General features: G+C 30.2%; 1 protein-coding gene across 1 annotated transcript; it reads left to right on the top strand.

The window, feature by feature from the left end:
• The first annotated feature begins 4,181 nt into the window (after positions 1–4,181).
• On the top strand, positions 4,182–5,920 carry LOC133036813 (mitogen-activated protein kinase kinase kinase 20-like). The gene is made up of 2 exons (XM_061113564.1): positions 4,182–4,286; positions 4,721–5,920. Exons 1-2 carry the CDS (start codon positions 4,182–4,184, stop codon positions 5,918–5,920), a joined length of 1,305 nt encoding a protein of 434 aa, XP_060969547.1.
• The last annotated feature ends 8,521 nt before the right edge of the window (positions 5,921–14,441 follow it).

The following is a 14,441-nucleotide window of genomic DNA, read 5'->3' as shown; positions in this document are numbered from 1 at the left end:
TAATTTTGCTTTTGTGTTGTTTTTTGGTTGTGTAAAGGTTGTTATTTTTTAACCATGCTCTAATTCCTTTTTAATACCATATATAAACAGATGTCTTCAGATGGAATTGGTGGTGATCCTTGTAAACAGATTTCAGTTTCTGAAAATGTTGAGGTTACGGATCGTCGTCTTGTTTGTTTTGAGGTATATTTTTTTTTTTTGGTTATTTTTTAGTTTCTTCATACTTTTTGTGTTTAACACTGTCTATTTTCTTTCATTTTTGTGGAAAAAATATATTAGATGGGTCCAACAGGTCTCAATGTTGATTCTAACATTGAACTTGAAGATGACCCAATTCCCGTTGAAGAAACTCCTCTTGTTGACAAGAGGAAATCTAAGAAACCCATAGCGCTGACGTCTCCGTTTATGGAGTATGACTCTTCCATTTCTAGTTCTAAAGATGGTTCTGGTTATGGAGTTGTTAAGTATGTGGCTGGGTTGTGTCCTCTCGATGATAAGATTGGTGAAGATGTAGAACATAAAGACGAGATTGATTTTGACTTGTGGCTTGGTGAAGGACGTCGATCGAAGAAAGATCCGTAAGTGTTTATTTTCAGCATTTTTGTTGTGTTTTTGTATTTTTTGTTTTTTACTTTACTATTTATGTTTCATTTTTTTTTTAAAATGTTAGGCATGACAAGGAGAAGGTTTACTTGAAGGGTAAGGATAAGATTGTTCCCCCTTTTTCGTTTTGGCGTGGAACCACATCTTGGTCATGACAGCATACTATTAACAACCTTATTACAACCATCTGACAAACAACTAAATTGCATTTGTAATCACTTTATGTAGTTTATTTTTCCTTCTTATTAATTTCAACCTTCTTCCACTCATTTAATTATTTAACTATAATATTTGATGTTCTTTTGTATATTAATGATAATAATACCAATTCCCTATTATCAATATCTCTCCACATAAAAAATCACAATAATAAAATGTATGTAACAACCAATCGTAATATGCAGTATGTGTTTTCTAAATGTTTTAATATAGTTGTTTTTTGGTTGATGTGTAGTTGTTTCCACTTCTATGCTGTAATTCTTCTGCAGGTCTTTTTGTTATGTCCCTTTTGTCCACACTTGCCACACTTGTTTTGTTTCTTTGTTTCCCAAGCTGCTGCCATTCTTCTTTTCCTCGGCCTTCCAGACTTGATTCTCTCCTTTGGAGGCAACACTATGATTTCTTCAAAAAATTCTGGAAGTTCCCATTCTCTTACGTTTCCAACTGGGTATACTGTTTCTTCATATGTTTGCAGCCATGCTTTTGATGTGTAGTATTGTGCACAGTAGTTGTATGTGTTTATGTTCAAGTCCTTCATGACGGCGACTGCATGGTTACATGGCATTTCATCTTTTTGAAATCTATTGCATGTGCACGTCTTCTCCTTCAAGTTTACTATTCTTGTTCTGTCTTCATCTATCACCTCGAAACGGGTTACGGTTTGCTGGTTTCACCTGCATGTTTTAAACCAACTTTAAAACAACCAAAAAACTATGCAAAAACAACTGTTTTTATTTTACTTTATGCGAACGATAATCTGAACTTACTGTTAGTCGCAATGACTGTACATAGTTCCCTATGAGTTTTTTCTCAGATGATGGTGTCAGCCTTGTTGTGCATTTTTGTGCCTCCTTTCTATTATTGTATGTCCACTCTTGCATTTGTGCCCTCAAGCACTCCATTAATGTTGTCACTGGTGTTTCCCTTGCTGCTAAATTTGCTGAGTTCAGTGCCTCAGCTATGTTTGATGTCATGGTAGAGTACCTATAATTTGGACAGTTTCTGTCATAGTTCTACTTTTGAAAAAAAACTCAAACGCAACGCAAAAACAACGCAAATACAACGCTCTAAATAGGTGAACATATCATTAATTTTATCTTTCTCTATGTCTATTAATGTTCCTGAATTTTAATCAAACAGGATTTTGTCAAACAACATGTACTCAACGAAATAACAACGCAAAAACAACTGTTTTTTCACAAATATTTTCAAAGTAAAATTTTTAAATTTTTTTTACCTGGATTTGTTTTCTGTAGCATGTACAGGTATCTTGGCAAGAGATTGTACGACTCTTTAGCATTTCCATGTAGCTGGGTTTGTGCTCGCTCTTTACTACGCCATGCTTTCATGTAATTCATCTTTATTCCGTATTTGTCTTTCATTTCTGTCTTTATGTCTGCAGGGCTGCACTTTGTTTTCAGGTTCAAGAATTTTGGTTTTACAAAATCTGCTATCAACTTTGATGTAGCTTGTCGTTGATCTCCAAATCTTATTGTAACTGCACATGTGTGTTCTTCTTCGTAGCTCCTTATTATGAATGTTTCTGTGTTTCCATTTTTTGTAGCCTTTAAACTCCATTTGCAGTTTGTGTCCAAACACACTATGTTGTATTCTTTTGTGCAAGATTTCACTACTTTGTATTGAAATGTCTTCTTGATTGCAAAGTAGCATAGTGTACTTATCAATGTTTCTTTGTCCTTGTAAATTTGCCCCTTCTCTATTGTTTCATGTCGTTTGTCATTGATGATCATCATTTCTGTGTTGTCCACTTCCTCTTCTTCTTCCTGGTTGTTTTCGAGTTGCTGTACCATTTCTGCAGCCACAAGCTTTGCATAGTCGGTGAAGTCGAAATCTTCATCTACTGCTGTAGTTTTTTCTCTGTTGTTTTCTGGTTGTTGTATGGTTGATTCTGATGACACTGTTCCTGTTTCTAGGAAAAATGTATCAACTTCACCAGATCCCATCGTCTGCGCAGATAGTTGTTGCTTGGAAGTTGTTGCCGTGTTGTTTCCAGGTTGCTGCAAGTCTTCCTGTGCTGCGTTGTTCTCATACGATTCCATGATCATATTGTTCCACACCATTCTTTGGTTAGGTGGTGCCGTGTTACTGGTTTTGTTCACACACAATGGGTACCTTGTGAAATCAACCTCCTTCGTTAATAGCTTTATGTAGAACAACAGACTTTTGTCATCCTTGATTTGTAGTGGTTGGCCTCCTTCCTTCAGTTGATATTTCAGTTGTAGTTGTGTTGATTCATGGTTGCATTGGAGTTCTTCCATCATTATTCTCATTAGTTCCTCAAAAGTGCACTTGGTCGAAATTAATTCTCCACTTGATTCATAATCAACATAGTTTTTGTTGTCATCCCAATGCCCATTGCTCTGCACCAATATTTGTAATGGTTCTGTTTCCTGAAATAATGTAAATTATTTACTTGGTTCAGTTTTTGTAGTTGCAAACAACTATTTTAATCTGTCAAAACAACCAATAAACAACTCTTTCCAGCAATAACTTATGCATCTAACACTTTCAGCTGGCCGACTATTTATATAGCTTAAATCAACTATCAAACAGCTATTTTAAAAGCAATCAGTAATTAATAACAATAGATTCATATTTTGTAGTTTGTAGATCCCAAACAACTATTATTCCACTGTAAAACAACTTGTAAACAACAGTTTTCAGAATAAAACACTGTAGCAATTATTTATATGCGTTAATGTTTATTTTCATGCAAACCGTTGTTGTTTTTTTCTCAGCTTCATCAATATTTCATTATTATTTCAATTTAATCCGGTTTTCATCAATTAATATCAAATTACTATTCATCTACACTAAAAGATGTTTTCACGTTCTTGAAAAAATTTGTTTACCTTCAATTCTCCTTCTGATTCAATCATGGGTGAGTTTCTTTGATTTCCAGCTCTCCTTCTACTCGGTTCTTCTCCTCTGATCGCGATTTCTTTGTTCAATGATTGTTGTTTTTGAGTTTTTTTGTACATCAATGGAGGTTTCCTGGTTTTTTTTTTCCTTTTCGTTTTTGATTTTGGATTTTCGGGATTCAGCTTGTTTCCTAGGAGTTCTACATTTTTTTAGATTTTGATTTTGCTGGTTTTGGAAGAAAGATGGTTGAGATTGGGTTGTTGGGGTTGGATCGCTGGGTCACGAAGAAGGGTGCGGCTGGGTCACGAAGAAGATGGTGTTCTGTTTTGCTTGGCCGGCATTTTTGTAATTAACAACTTTATAGATTCTATTTTTGTTTATTTCCTTTTTTAAGGTCATAAATGTAAATTTATTACATTTTAAGTTTATAATAGAAAAAATATCTTTACAATTCCTCTTTCTTTCAAGTAAATAAAATGGTTGTTATACTTTTCAATGAAAATGAAGATTATGATCGGAAGAAGAAAGACGAAGCTTATGATTGGAAGAAAGTCGAAGACGAAGCCCAAGTCAAAACACAGGTCAGTCGTAGTCTAGTCCAAAAAGATAGATATTAATTATTTTTTAAATCAAAATTACAGAATTAATTATTATAATCCTAATACTAATATGATCATTTCAAAAACAAAAATCTTATACATAAAACACGAAAACTACAAATAATTAAATTATCCCAATAAAAGTATCTATCATTTAATTAAAAAATAAAACATAATCATTTTTAAAATCAAAATTACATAACTATAATCCTAATCCTAATAGTAATAGGTTACATATACATCTATATATAGCTACTAGTCACTAGTCACGAGAGAGAATATTTTTAAACAAATAATTAGTAATTAGACTTTAGTTTAGTGGGGCTATATCAACCTTAGTTTTAGTTGTACGCATTCATTAGTTTTTCTTAATAAATTATTGTTTCTTCTAAGAAACAAATTAATAAAATATGAAGATGATGAGAATGGTGATCGAATATCGTCAAGAGAAGGGTACTTTTGTAATCAAATATAATAAGAGACAAAGAGAAGATGAAGATTCTAGAAATAATAAACGTAGCAAGTATGGTGGATGGGTGAAGGAAAAGTTACTCGGAAGGGGAGGTTTTGGATGTGTTAACTTGGTTAAGTTTAAAGAACCTCGACCACCGCACTATAAAGATTTGCCTGAGCTTTTGGCAGTAAAATCTGCACTAAATAATACTTGTTCAAAGGATCTAGTTAGGGAGATGAAAGTGTATGAGTCTCTTGGTTCCAGTCCTTTTATTGTTAAGTGCTACGGTCAATTAGATAATTATAATAAATGGGAGGTAAATATGGCGATGGAGTATGCATCAGGTGGGTCCTTGGCTAGTGCGATCGAGAGTAAGAATAATGGAGATGGATTGAGTGAGTGGGAAGTGAAGGCACACACTTGCTCCATTCTTAAAGGGCTTGAGTTTATTCATGGAAAGGGTTTGGTGCATTGTGATTTGAAACCCGCAAACATTATACTGGTGGCTGATGATGATGATAATAGTCCTTATAGCGTCGATGGTTTTGTGGCGAAGATTGCTGATTTTGGTATGGCTAAGACTAGTAGTGTTGGTAGTAATAATGGTGATGATGAGTGCATGAGGAGGTCAAAGGTTGGAGGAACTCTGTATTATCTTTCTCCCGAAGCTTTATTAGAAAATACTCAAGAAGAGGCGAGTGATATTTGGGCAGTTGGGTGTGTGGTTTTGCAAATGTTGACTGGACTAGTGCTGCCGTGGTATGATAACCCCACTGAAAATCAGCTTTCCAGTATAATTAGTATAGACACTCCATGTAGTGGTTTACCTTCGGATTGGCTTTCCAAGAATGCTTGGGATTTCTTGTTCAAGTGCTTTACTAGGAACCCTAATAATAGACCTTCTGCTCACATGTTACTAAACCATCCCTTTCTTCTCTCAGAAGATCACCAAGAAAGTGATCAACAAATAAATCACAATGATATTGACGCTGATGAAGATCATGGTGATGGTGATAGTGATGGTGATGGTGATGGTGAAGACTCTGAACACGTCGACGATGGTGATAATGATGATGGTGATGATGATGAAGAAGAATACGAGGACGACGATGATGATGAACAGCCTCCCTTTTATGATTCTTGGTTTAGCAGTAGTCCCTGACATTCCATTTCTATACTTCTATATTAATTCATTTTTTCAACTTCGAACATCAATTCCACAATTTTTTATTATCTGTAATTTATTTGTTTTGTATGTACATTGTAATCATTATTATAAAGGTAATTTATAATATATTTATTTTGTATGTACATTGTCATCATTATTATAACAGAAATTTATAATATATTTTGTTTTGTATATACATTCTGATCATTTTTATAAGAGAAATTTAGGGTATTAATGTCTAACTAGGCGGCAACTACGTGCGAGGCACGTGTTATTTTGTTTTTGATATTTTTTTTTTTGATTTTTTTTTGTAAAATATTTAATTTAATAATAGAATATTATTTATAAATTTTATTAAATATTTTGTAAGATAAGATGTTTACCCATTTAAAAAATATTACACAGGATAAGTTTTTTATTATAATTTTTAAATTATTACTTATATGCAATGTATAATTTAAGATAAAAATTTAGCAATTTCTTCTTGTTTTATTTCTTCAATAGAATATATATTAAAATTCTTATATATCTTTGAGTTTTTATCTTCTTTTGATCAACATAAATTTGTAGTATCCAACACTTAGTTGACAATTTATTAGAAATACTTTCAATATATTTAATCTTTTTCAGAGAAATAAATTATAAAAGTTAGTTTTAGTCTTCAATTAATGATGATATTACTATATAAATAAATAAGTATATAGTTTGAAATGTTACCTCTTTAGAATAATCTATTATTTATATTACATTAGATCTTAAAAGTTATTTTACTTTATATTACACATAGTTTTTACAAATAAATAAATTATAAGATTATATGCTGAAATAAGTATATTATATTAAATTATACGCTTTTAGTGTTGTCATTTATTTGAGCATATAATCTTACACTAAAAAACATAATTATTTTTACGCTTGGATGGACTTGTATGTATCAATGACTTATAATTAGCTATCACTTTTGCTTTCCTGTCATATATGTTGTTGGATTGATATTGTTAATTGTGGTATTTATACTGTTTAATTCTATAATATTGTAAGATTAATAAAATTAAAGGTATATTGTTACAAATATAAATATTTGATAATAGTATAAGTTAAAAATATTAAATGCAATATTATGACATAATTAAAAAATTAAACTTTAAGAAATAGTAATATTGCAAGTAAATAGTAAAATAAAATTATAAGGCATATAATTATAAAATTAAAAAAAAAAAGTGTTTCTTTTTGAATAAGTAAAAGTTTTGTTTTATTTATATATTTGGGTGTTCAATGTTGATTTTTTTTTTTTGAACTTTTAAAAATTTTTAATGTATTAATTATTTTTTATACATAAATTATTTTTTTGTATATATTTCCACATGGTGCTGATATTATTATTTTTAAAAACTAAAATTATTATCTTTAATTTCTATTTTGAATAAGAATAAATTTTGCATATATTTCCCTAAAAATAATAATAATAATAATATATAAATAAATTAAAAAAAATATTTTAAAACAAAAAAATATCCCGAAGGTAGATAATTTTTTCGCCTATTGTTGGAAATTATTTTACCAGGATCTTAGATCTACTCACAAGTATGTTTATTAACATCCTAAATATGAACTTTCTAAAACGATGAAATAAACACATATAAAGTTTAAGAAACCTTACATTGGGTGCAGCGGAATATAATGACTCCTTCCGTTCAGATATCTAGCCCTTGATTCCTTTTACGTAGCGAGCATTATCAATATCTGAACCTGGATCTCTTTCTCTGAATCTTTGATGCTGAAACTCCTTTGCTGATGATCTTTCTTCACGATCTTCCTCACTATGATTGAGGTATCACTTGATGTGTGTGGGCACTACTCATACACTAAGGATTTCGAAATTATCAAGGAAGAAGAGAGAGAGTGGTCAGCTAAAGATAGGGAGAGAGAAGGCTCAGTTTTTCTGAATCAGAAAAAGTCAGAAAAAAAGTGTAATTTTCCTGAAGCCTTCACTATCTATTTATAGCATTCCTACTAGGGTTAGATTTGAATTATATGGCATTAAAATAATAAAAAAAAATCAGTTTAAATTTCCTACAAAAGTGGCTGGCCCTACACTTAGTGGATTGGGCCTTGCTTTTTGCAATTTTGCAATTTTAACACCTTTTGTATCTGATTTTCTCAAAAATGCCAATTTCCTAATTCAACCATTTAAATGCCAATTCTAACTATTTAATAACTATAAGTAATTATTAAATAATATTGTCATTTATCATATTTATTAATTGAACCATACAAAGTATCATAATTAACAAATATGCCCCTATAAACTCTTTCTTTACAATTTCGCCCTTACTTAGTGAAAAATTCACAAATAGACATAGTCTAATTTGAGAATTATAATTGATTAATCAAAACCAATTACATGAGTCTTGCAAGCAATATTATCTCAACTAGTGGGGGGACCATGGGTCTATATAACCGAGCTTCCAATAAGTAGATCAAGAATTTAACACTAAAATTCACTAACTTATTAATTCTTCGTTGAATCCACGCATAGAACTTAGAATTGCACTCTCAGTATATAGAATGCTCTATATGTTCCACCATATAGACACATCATTAGTTATCCATTGTTATAATCCTAATTTGATCAATGATCCTCTATATGAATGATCTACACTGTAAAGGGATTAAATTACCGTTACACCCTACAATGTATTTATTCCTTAAAACACTTGACCCCGTATAAATGATATTTCAGCTTATGTGAAATGAGTACTCCACCATTTATGTTCGTTTGGTCAAGCTCGAAGGAGATCATCCTTTGCTTACTATTCGCCAGATAGAAGCTATAGATTCCATGTTTATGATAGCGCTCCCACTCAATTGAACTACCGTGTTCCCAAAATGTACGTATCACCCTGACCTAAAAGTAGGCTTAACTAACAAATCAAAGAACACGAATAGCCTTTCAAGATTGAGCCTAATCATAACAGGATTAAGATCATTTGATCTAGGATCAACTAGGCGATATTGACTTGAATAGATATTACGGTAAGTTTAATAAATCTAAGTCAAAGTTCAATATCGGTCCCTTCGATGCATACTCCATGCATCCAACCTGAGCTTTACTTTAACCAATGCTCTGGAAAGAACATAGCACTTCTCCAAATGCAAGTAAACTCTTGTTGTAGATTATCATATCAGTAAAACCCTGTGTCTGATAAATCTAGGAAACTTTATTCACATAGTCATGTTTACTTTCCAATGTGTTGACGGCACAATAAACAGGATCAAGTATGTGAAAAGGGTTTCAGATGAATTTATACATTATGTACATATAATCATGAAATAAATCATGTGAACCATGCAACATTAAATGTTATTTCTGATCTATATTAATAAGTAAATCTGATTATATTGAAATGAGTTTTATTTAGGGCATAAAACCCAACAAACTCCCACTTGCACTAATATAAAACAAAAAGTGCGTTTCAAATAATCTCAACACCTTGATATACAAATCAAGTGTAGTAGTAGTAAACTCCTCGTAATAGGATCTGAAAGGTTGAATTAACCACAACCTTTTCTCCACCATTACTCTTCCTTAATCACAAAATCATTGATAATGTGAAACTCCTCTCTATATGTCTACTCTCTTGGGATACTGGATTCTATACCTTTGGCAACTACTTTTGGTTAATCAGGAAATTAACACTAGTAGTTTAAGGCAATTTGGAATGGTGCCAAAGATGTATAGAACTTTCCTTAGACTGAATAAGTACCTTTCCTGCAGCTTTAACATTCAGTCTCTCTCTGGTAGACCTAGAGACTTCAGATAGGTTTTTAAACTTCTCCAAAATCACTATTCCACCCCAGAGTAACCACCATCTTATCAGAAAGATTTTCTAGCACTAAGGCAAATTTCGAAATCTGATATGGTGTAGTCTAAGAGTTTTTAAACACACTCTTATAGACTAACATATAGTTCCTCTTCTTTATCTTAAGATTTACTTGATTGTCTTCCAATGTTCTTCTCCTGGATTAATCTGATACCTACTCATTACTCCCACTCAACAGCAGGTGTCTGGTCTAAGGCATACAAAAGCATATCTAAGACCTCTCACTGTTGATGTAAGAAATTCTTTCATGGCTTTATCTTTTCTGGAATAGTTAAGACTTTTCCTTAGATAAATAAAATCTATGCCTAAGAAGTTGTGAAGCTTCTATAGATTGCCATTAGAAAGAAAATGCTTCAGCATCTTACTTAAGTTGCTTGCATTAGAGTAAGTAATTACCAGGTATACCACAAGCCATAGGTTTAGATAAACTCAAACCTATAATACTAGGAACAGGAAGTTTTGTTAAGTCAATTGAATGGACTTATAAACGAAAATTTCCTTTTATGTCCTTGTAATAGAAAACTTTAGGTTATTCCATGTGAACGGATTAAACCATAGTTCTATTGGCTTTCTTCTTAGTTTCTTATCTTGACAATCCATTACTTGTTTAAACTCACAATGGATTTTAATCACTAGTGTCTCCCAAGTCATAAGAAGGTGAGTTCCTAGAAACTCTCCCACTACAACAAGGCACCGTGAATTATGTCGAAGAAAACTAAATGGTATTGATCTCTTCGGTTGTGACAAGACAACAGAGGCAGTGGGATCATCATATGTTATATAAGATGATAGAACACTTTTGGAATCAAGAATTAAATATCTCCTTTATTTGCTACTTGTTTTTCAGACTTAGTCATTTTCTTAGAAAAGTAGTATTTGTTTGAACAAACACTTTCTTATCTATTGACAATGGGATGGTCCACCCCTAATCACTTAGAAAAGCTAACAAACCATGGTTAACAGTTCTAGCCTTTCTTAAGATTTTGATTAGGTCATCCATGAATCTAGTAATGATTTACATTAAGTATACAACCATTACATCATTCTGAAATTGTATTACCATAGAAGGACTTAGGCAACGACTAGTAACTAATCATCAATATGCAAATCGAAATTTCTGGGGAGGTAAGTTTGGATATAATTCAAAAATCAATTTAATGATCTTTGAACTGCATATCTACTAACTATTTCTCCACCCCTATCAGTTCGCAAGATCTTTAACCACTTACCTTAATGGTTTTAACCATTGCTAGAAATTAATGAAATTTTTCAAACATTTCAAATTTCTTTGCTAAAAGGTATAATCTAGAGTTATCGTCTTAAGAATACAACGAAAAACTCATATCCACCCCTGAATGTACATCCATCTGCGAATGAGATGAACTACTTTCAGTGGATATAGGCATATTATCTCTTTGCAGAGATTGATCATGTCAAATTCACTATGAACAAGATACAAATGCCATCGATTAAAAAAAATGTGGTAGTGTCTTTTGATGACATAGGTTTAGTTACATCAAAGAGTTCTTAGAATAGTGCAAGTGGATCCTGGTCACAGGATACCTAACTCATATTCCATACAGTTTGAATCCATTAATAAAAGATGGACATTTAAACACTTGAGAAAGTGTAACTGTATTGTATCTGGAGTTAGAAATATAAGAAAATTTCTGTTTGGATTCTAAAATTGAAGTCAAAGACTTAAATTCAACCAAATATAATGAGTAATTCTTTCTTGGACCACCACTACTAATACAAACTCTAAGTCAGATTTGCCCATACAAGTAGGAGATTTCTAAGATTGAGGATTTATATCAATTGGGAATAGAATTTCGGGATTATAATCATATGCGTCATCTAATTTCTTAAGAGAAAATATAGAATAACATGAAATGATTTATAGACCATTCATCCAATGATATGTTTTGAAGCTAATTCGAAATGAATAAGCTAAGAGGAATTAGGATAATTTCGTTTATAAATAAGAATCCAACGATGCTTCGATTAGCGAAAGACAAAGTAATCTTATTTATGTAATCTTCTTGTTTCATATTGTAAAAATACTAGTCTAAGGTGTCATCAATTGATGAACAGTTAGATGTCGCATATACAATACTTATCTTTCGAGATCTTACACTATTATGTATGTCTAATGGTGAAAATCCATTAGGGATTTATCTCATTAGAAAAACAAACATGTTAGACCAACAATGAAGATTCGAAATTAAACTACAACTTAATAACAGAAAATAACATGGTTCAATATAAATTCATACACAATTCAGAAATTATAAGCATATAGCAAGTAGGAATGACTAGTGAAAATACTAAAACATACAATCCTAAATAATTTCCAAGGTTTTCAACAAACTGATACAGTGTCTCGGTAGGCGAGAGTCAAAGCATCATTTATTGAATAGAGTTGTCAGCTCATCTAAAATAGAAACCATTCTAGCAACCTTTTATTCGATCAAAATAAGAATCCAACGTTGTCCCGGTAGGCGAGAGTCAAGGTTATTCTCATTTTATGAGCCTCTACCATTGTTTCATGTTTCATAAGTTTATCTCTAAGTAGTCACCGTAGGGGAGAGTCTAATAGAGACGAAAACTTACAAAACACTTATCAAATGAAATCTTACGGTGTTAAATGCGTTCAACGAATAACCATCCATAGGGGGACGAAGTCTAGCGTCTCGAGGTTATATTGAAAACATTTAACTTTTGTAAGACCAACAATGGAGATCGAATATCTTAATAATAATCAAGCTCATTATTTAAAGTGAGTTGTATTTTCTTTGATTCTCTTTATTTATTCTATTTATTTTAAATATATATTTATTTAATTAAAATTTCCAATTTAGAATGCAAAATTCAAAATATAAATTTTAATTTAATATTTATAAATTTTACTTAGATGGATATGAAAATAACATGAATTATTTCCATCTTAGTAATAATTTCCAATAAATATTTAGAAAAATATTCAATTTAAGTTGTTACAAAATTAATTTAAATTAATTTACAACTCAAATTTAATTTTCTATAAATATATATATTGCATTTCGAAAAATTAAAGTATTTAAGAATACAATTTTCGAAAAATGCATATTAAAATAAAAAATAAATCCTGGAAAAAATTATTCTAATTTAATGTTGGCCCAAAATTAATTAATAAAATTAATTTACAACAAAAAATATAATTTTCCTATTTAATTAAATATATAAGAAAAATTACAAATATTTAAGTATGATGATGAAAATCAACTTAAATATTAATTTTCTATTTAATTAAATACACTAGAAAAATACTTCAAGCAAAAATATCACCTATCTAGATTTTCCTTTGACTAATTAATTCTATTTCTAATAATATACTTTAATTCAATTTATTTTAAATTAATCAATAAATGAAAAAATCATTGATTTAAGTTGATCCAAGAATTAATTAAAATAATTAATTTACAACTTAATCTATTTTTCAAGATAAAATTCGAAATTCTAGCATTTAAGAAATGCAATTTCGAAAATTGATTAATAAAATAAAGAAAAAATATATTTTGAAAATTATTTAAATTTAGTTGAAAAAATAAATTTCAACTAAAAATAATTTTCTATTTAATTAAATGTCATGAAAAAGAAATATTTAAGTATGATGATAAAAATCAACTTAGATATTTAATTTTCAAATTAATTAAATGTATTAAATTCAAGAAATAAATAATTAAGTGTAGAGAAGGCTTAATTATTAATCTCTAGTTTAATACTAGGAAAAAATATACTTAAAATAAATTGTACCAAAATTAATTATTTAAATAATTAATTTCACAATGTATAATATTTTCCTATTTAATATTAGAAATAATAAGTAGTCTAGAAATAACTATCTAGAAAATATCTTATTTGACTAAGTATCTTTTCCACAAAATTTGAAAAAATATCTAATTTAAGTTGTATTAGAAAAAAATCTAGAACTTAAATATTTTTCAAATTTAAATTTAATTAAATATCAAAAATTAAGTTGTAACCACTTAATTTGAAAATATTCCATTTTAAGTTAATATTCGAAAAGATATTAACTTAAAAAATATCTAAAGAATCTTAATAACCAATGCCTAAAATTCCTCAACTTAATTTTGAAATTTTGAATTCAAAAGATATTCAGATTTAAGTTGGTTAGTTGTAGATAACTAAATATCAACTTAAATAGGAATATTTAATGAAAAATTTAAATTAAGCTCCAGAAAGAATCTAGATGGTTATAATTCTATATTTAATTAAATACAAGAAAATACATATAGTTTAGCTTAGAATAAAAAAATTCTTTAAACTATATTTTTCTTAAATTAATTTCAAAATAAATGAAATTAATTATGTTGCTAATCAATTTTATTAGGTTAAACTAGTGTAATTAACCTAGTACAGTTGTTCAAATCGAGCAAATGGGCCTTCACAATTGGGGTGGTTTGTGTGAGGGGGTGTCTTGGGTTCGGTATGTCGTACCCACTTCTATGGCTCCCAACTCTCACACAAGGCCCAAAAGAGAGGAATTTAACCTTAATAAGAACAAGCGTTATTAATTGAATAGGCCCAAAAACTAAATGGGCCTAAATAAATTCTATCAATAACTATGA

Source organism: Cannabis sativa, chromosome 4 (genome assembly GCF_029168945.1).
Source record: "Cannabis sativa cultivar Pink pepper isolate KNU-18-1 chromosome 4, ASM2916894v1, whole genome shotgun sequence".
Lineage (NCBI taxonomy): Eukaryota > Viridiplantae > Streptophyta > Magnoliopsida > Rosales > Cannabaceae > Cannabis > Cannabis sativa.
The sequence above is the reverse complement of the archived record's forward strand: the minus strand, read 5'-3'. Positions and strand labels throughout refer to the sequence as shown.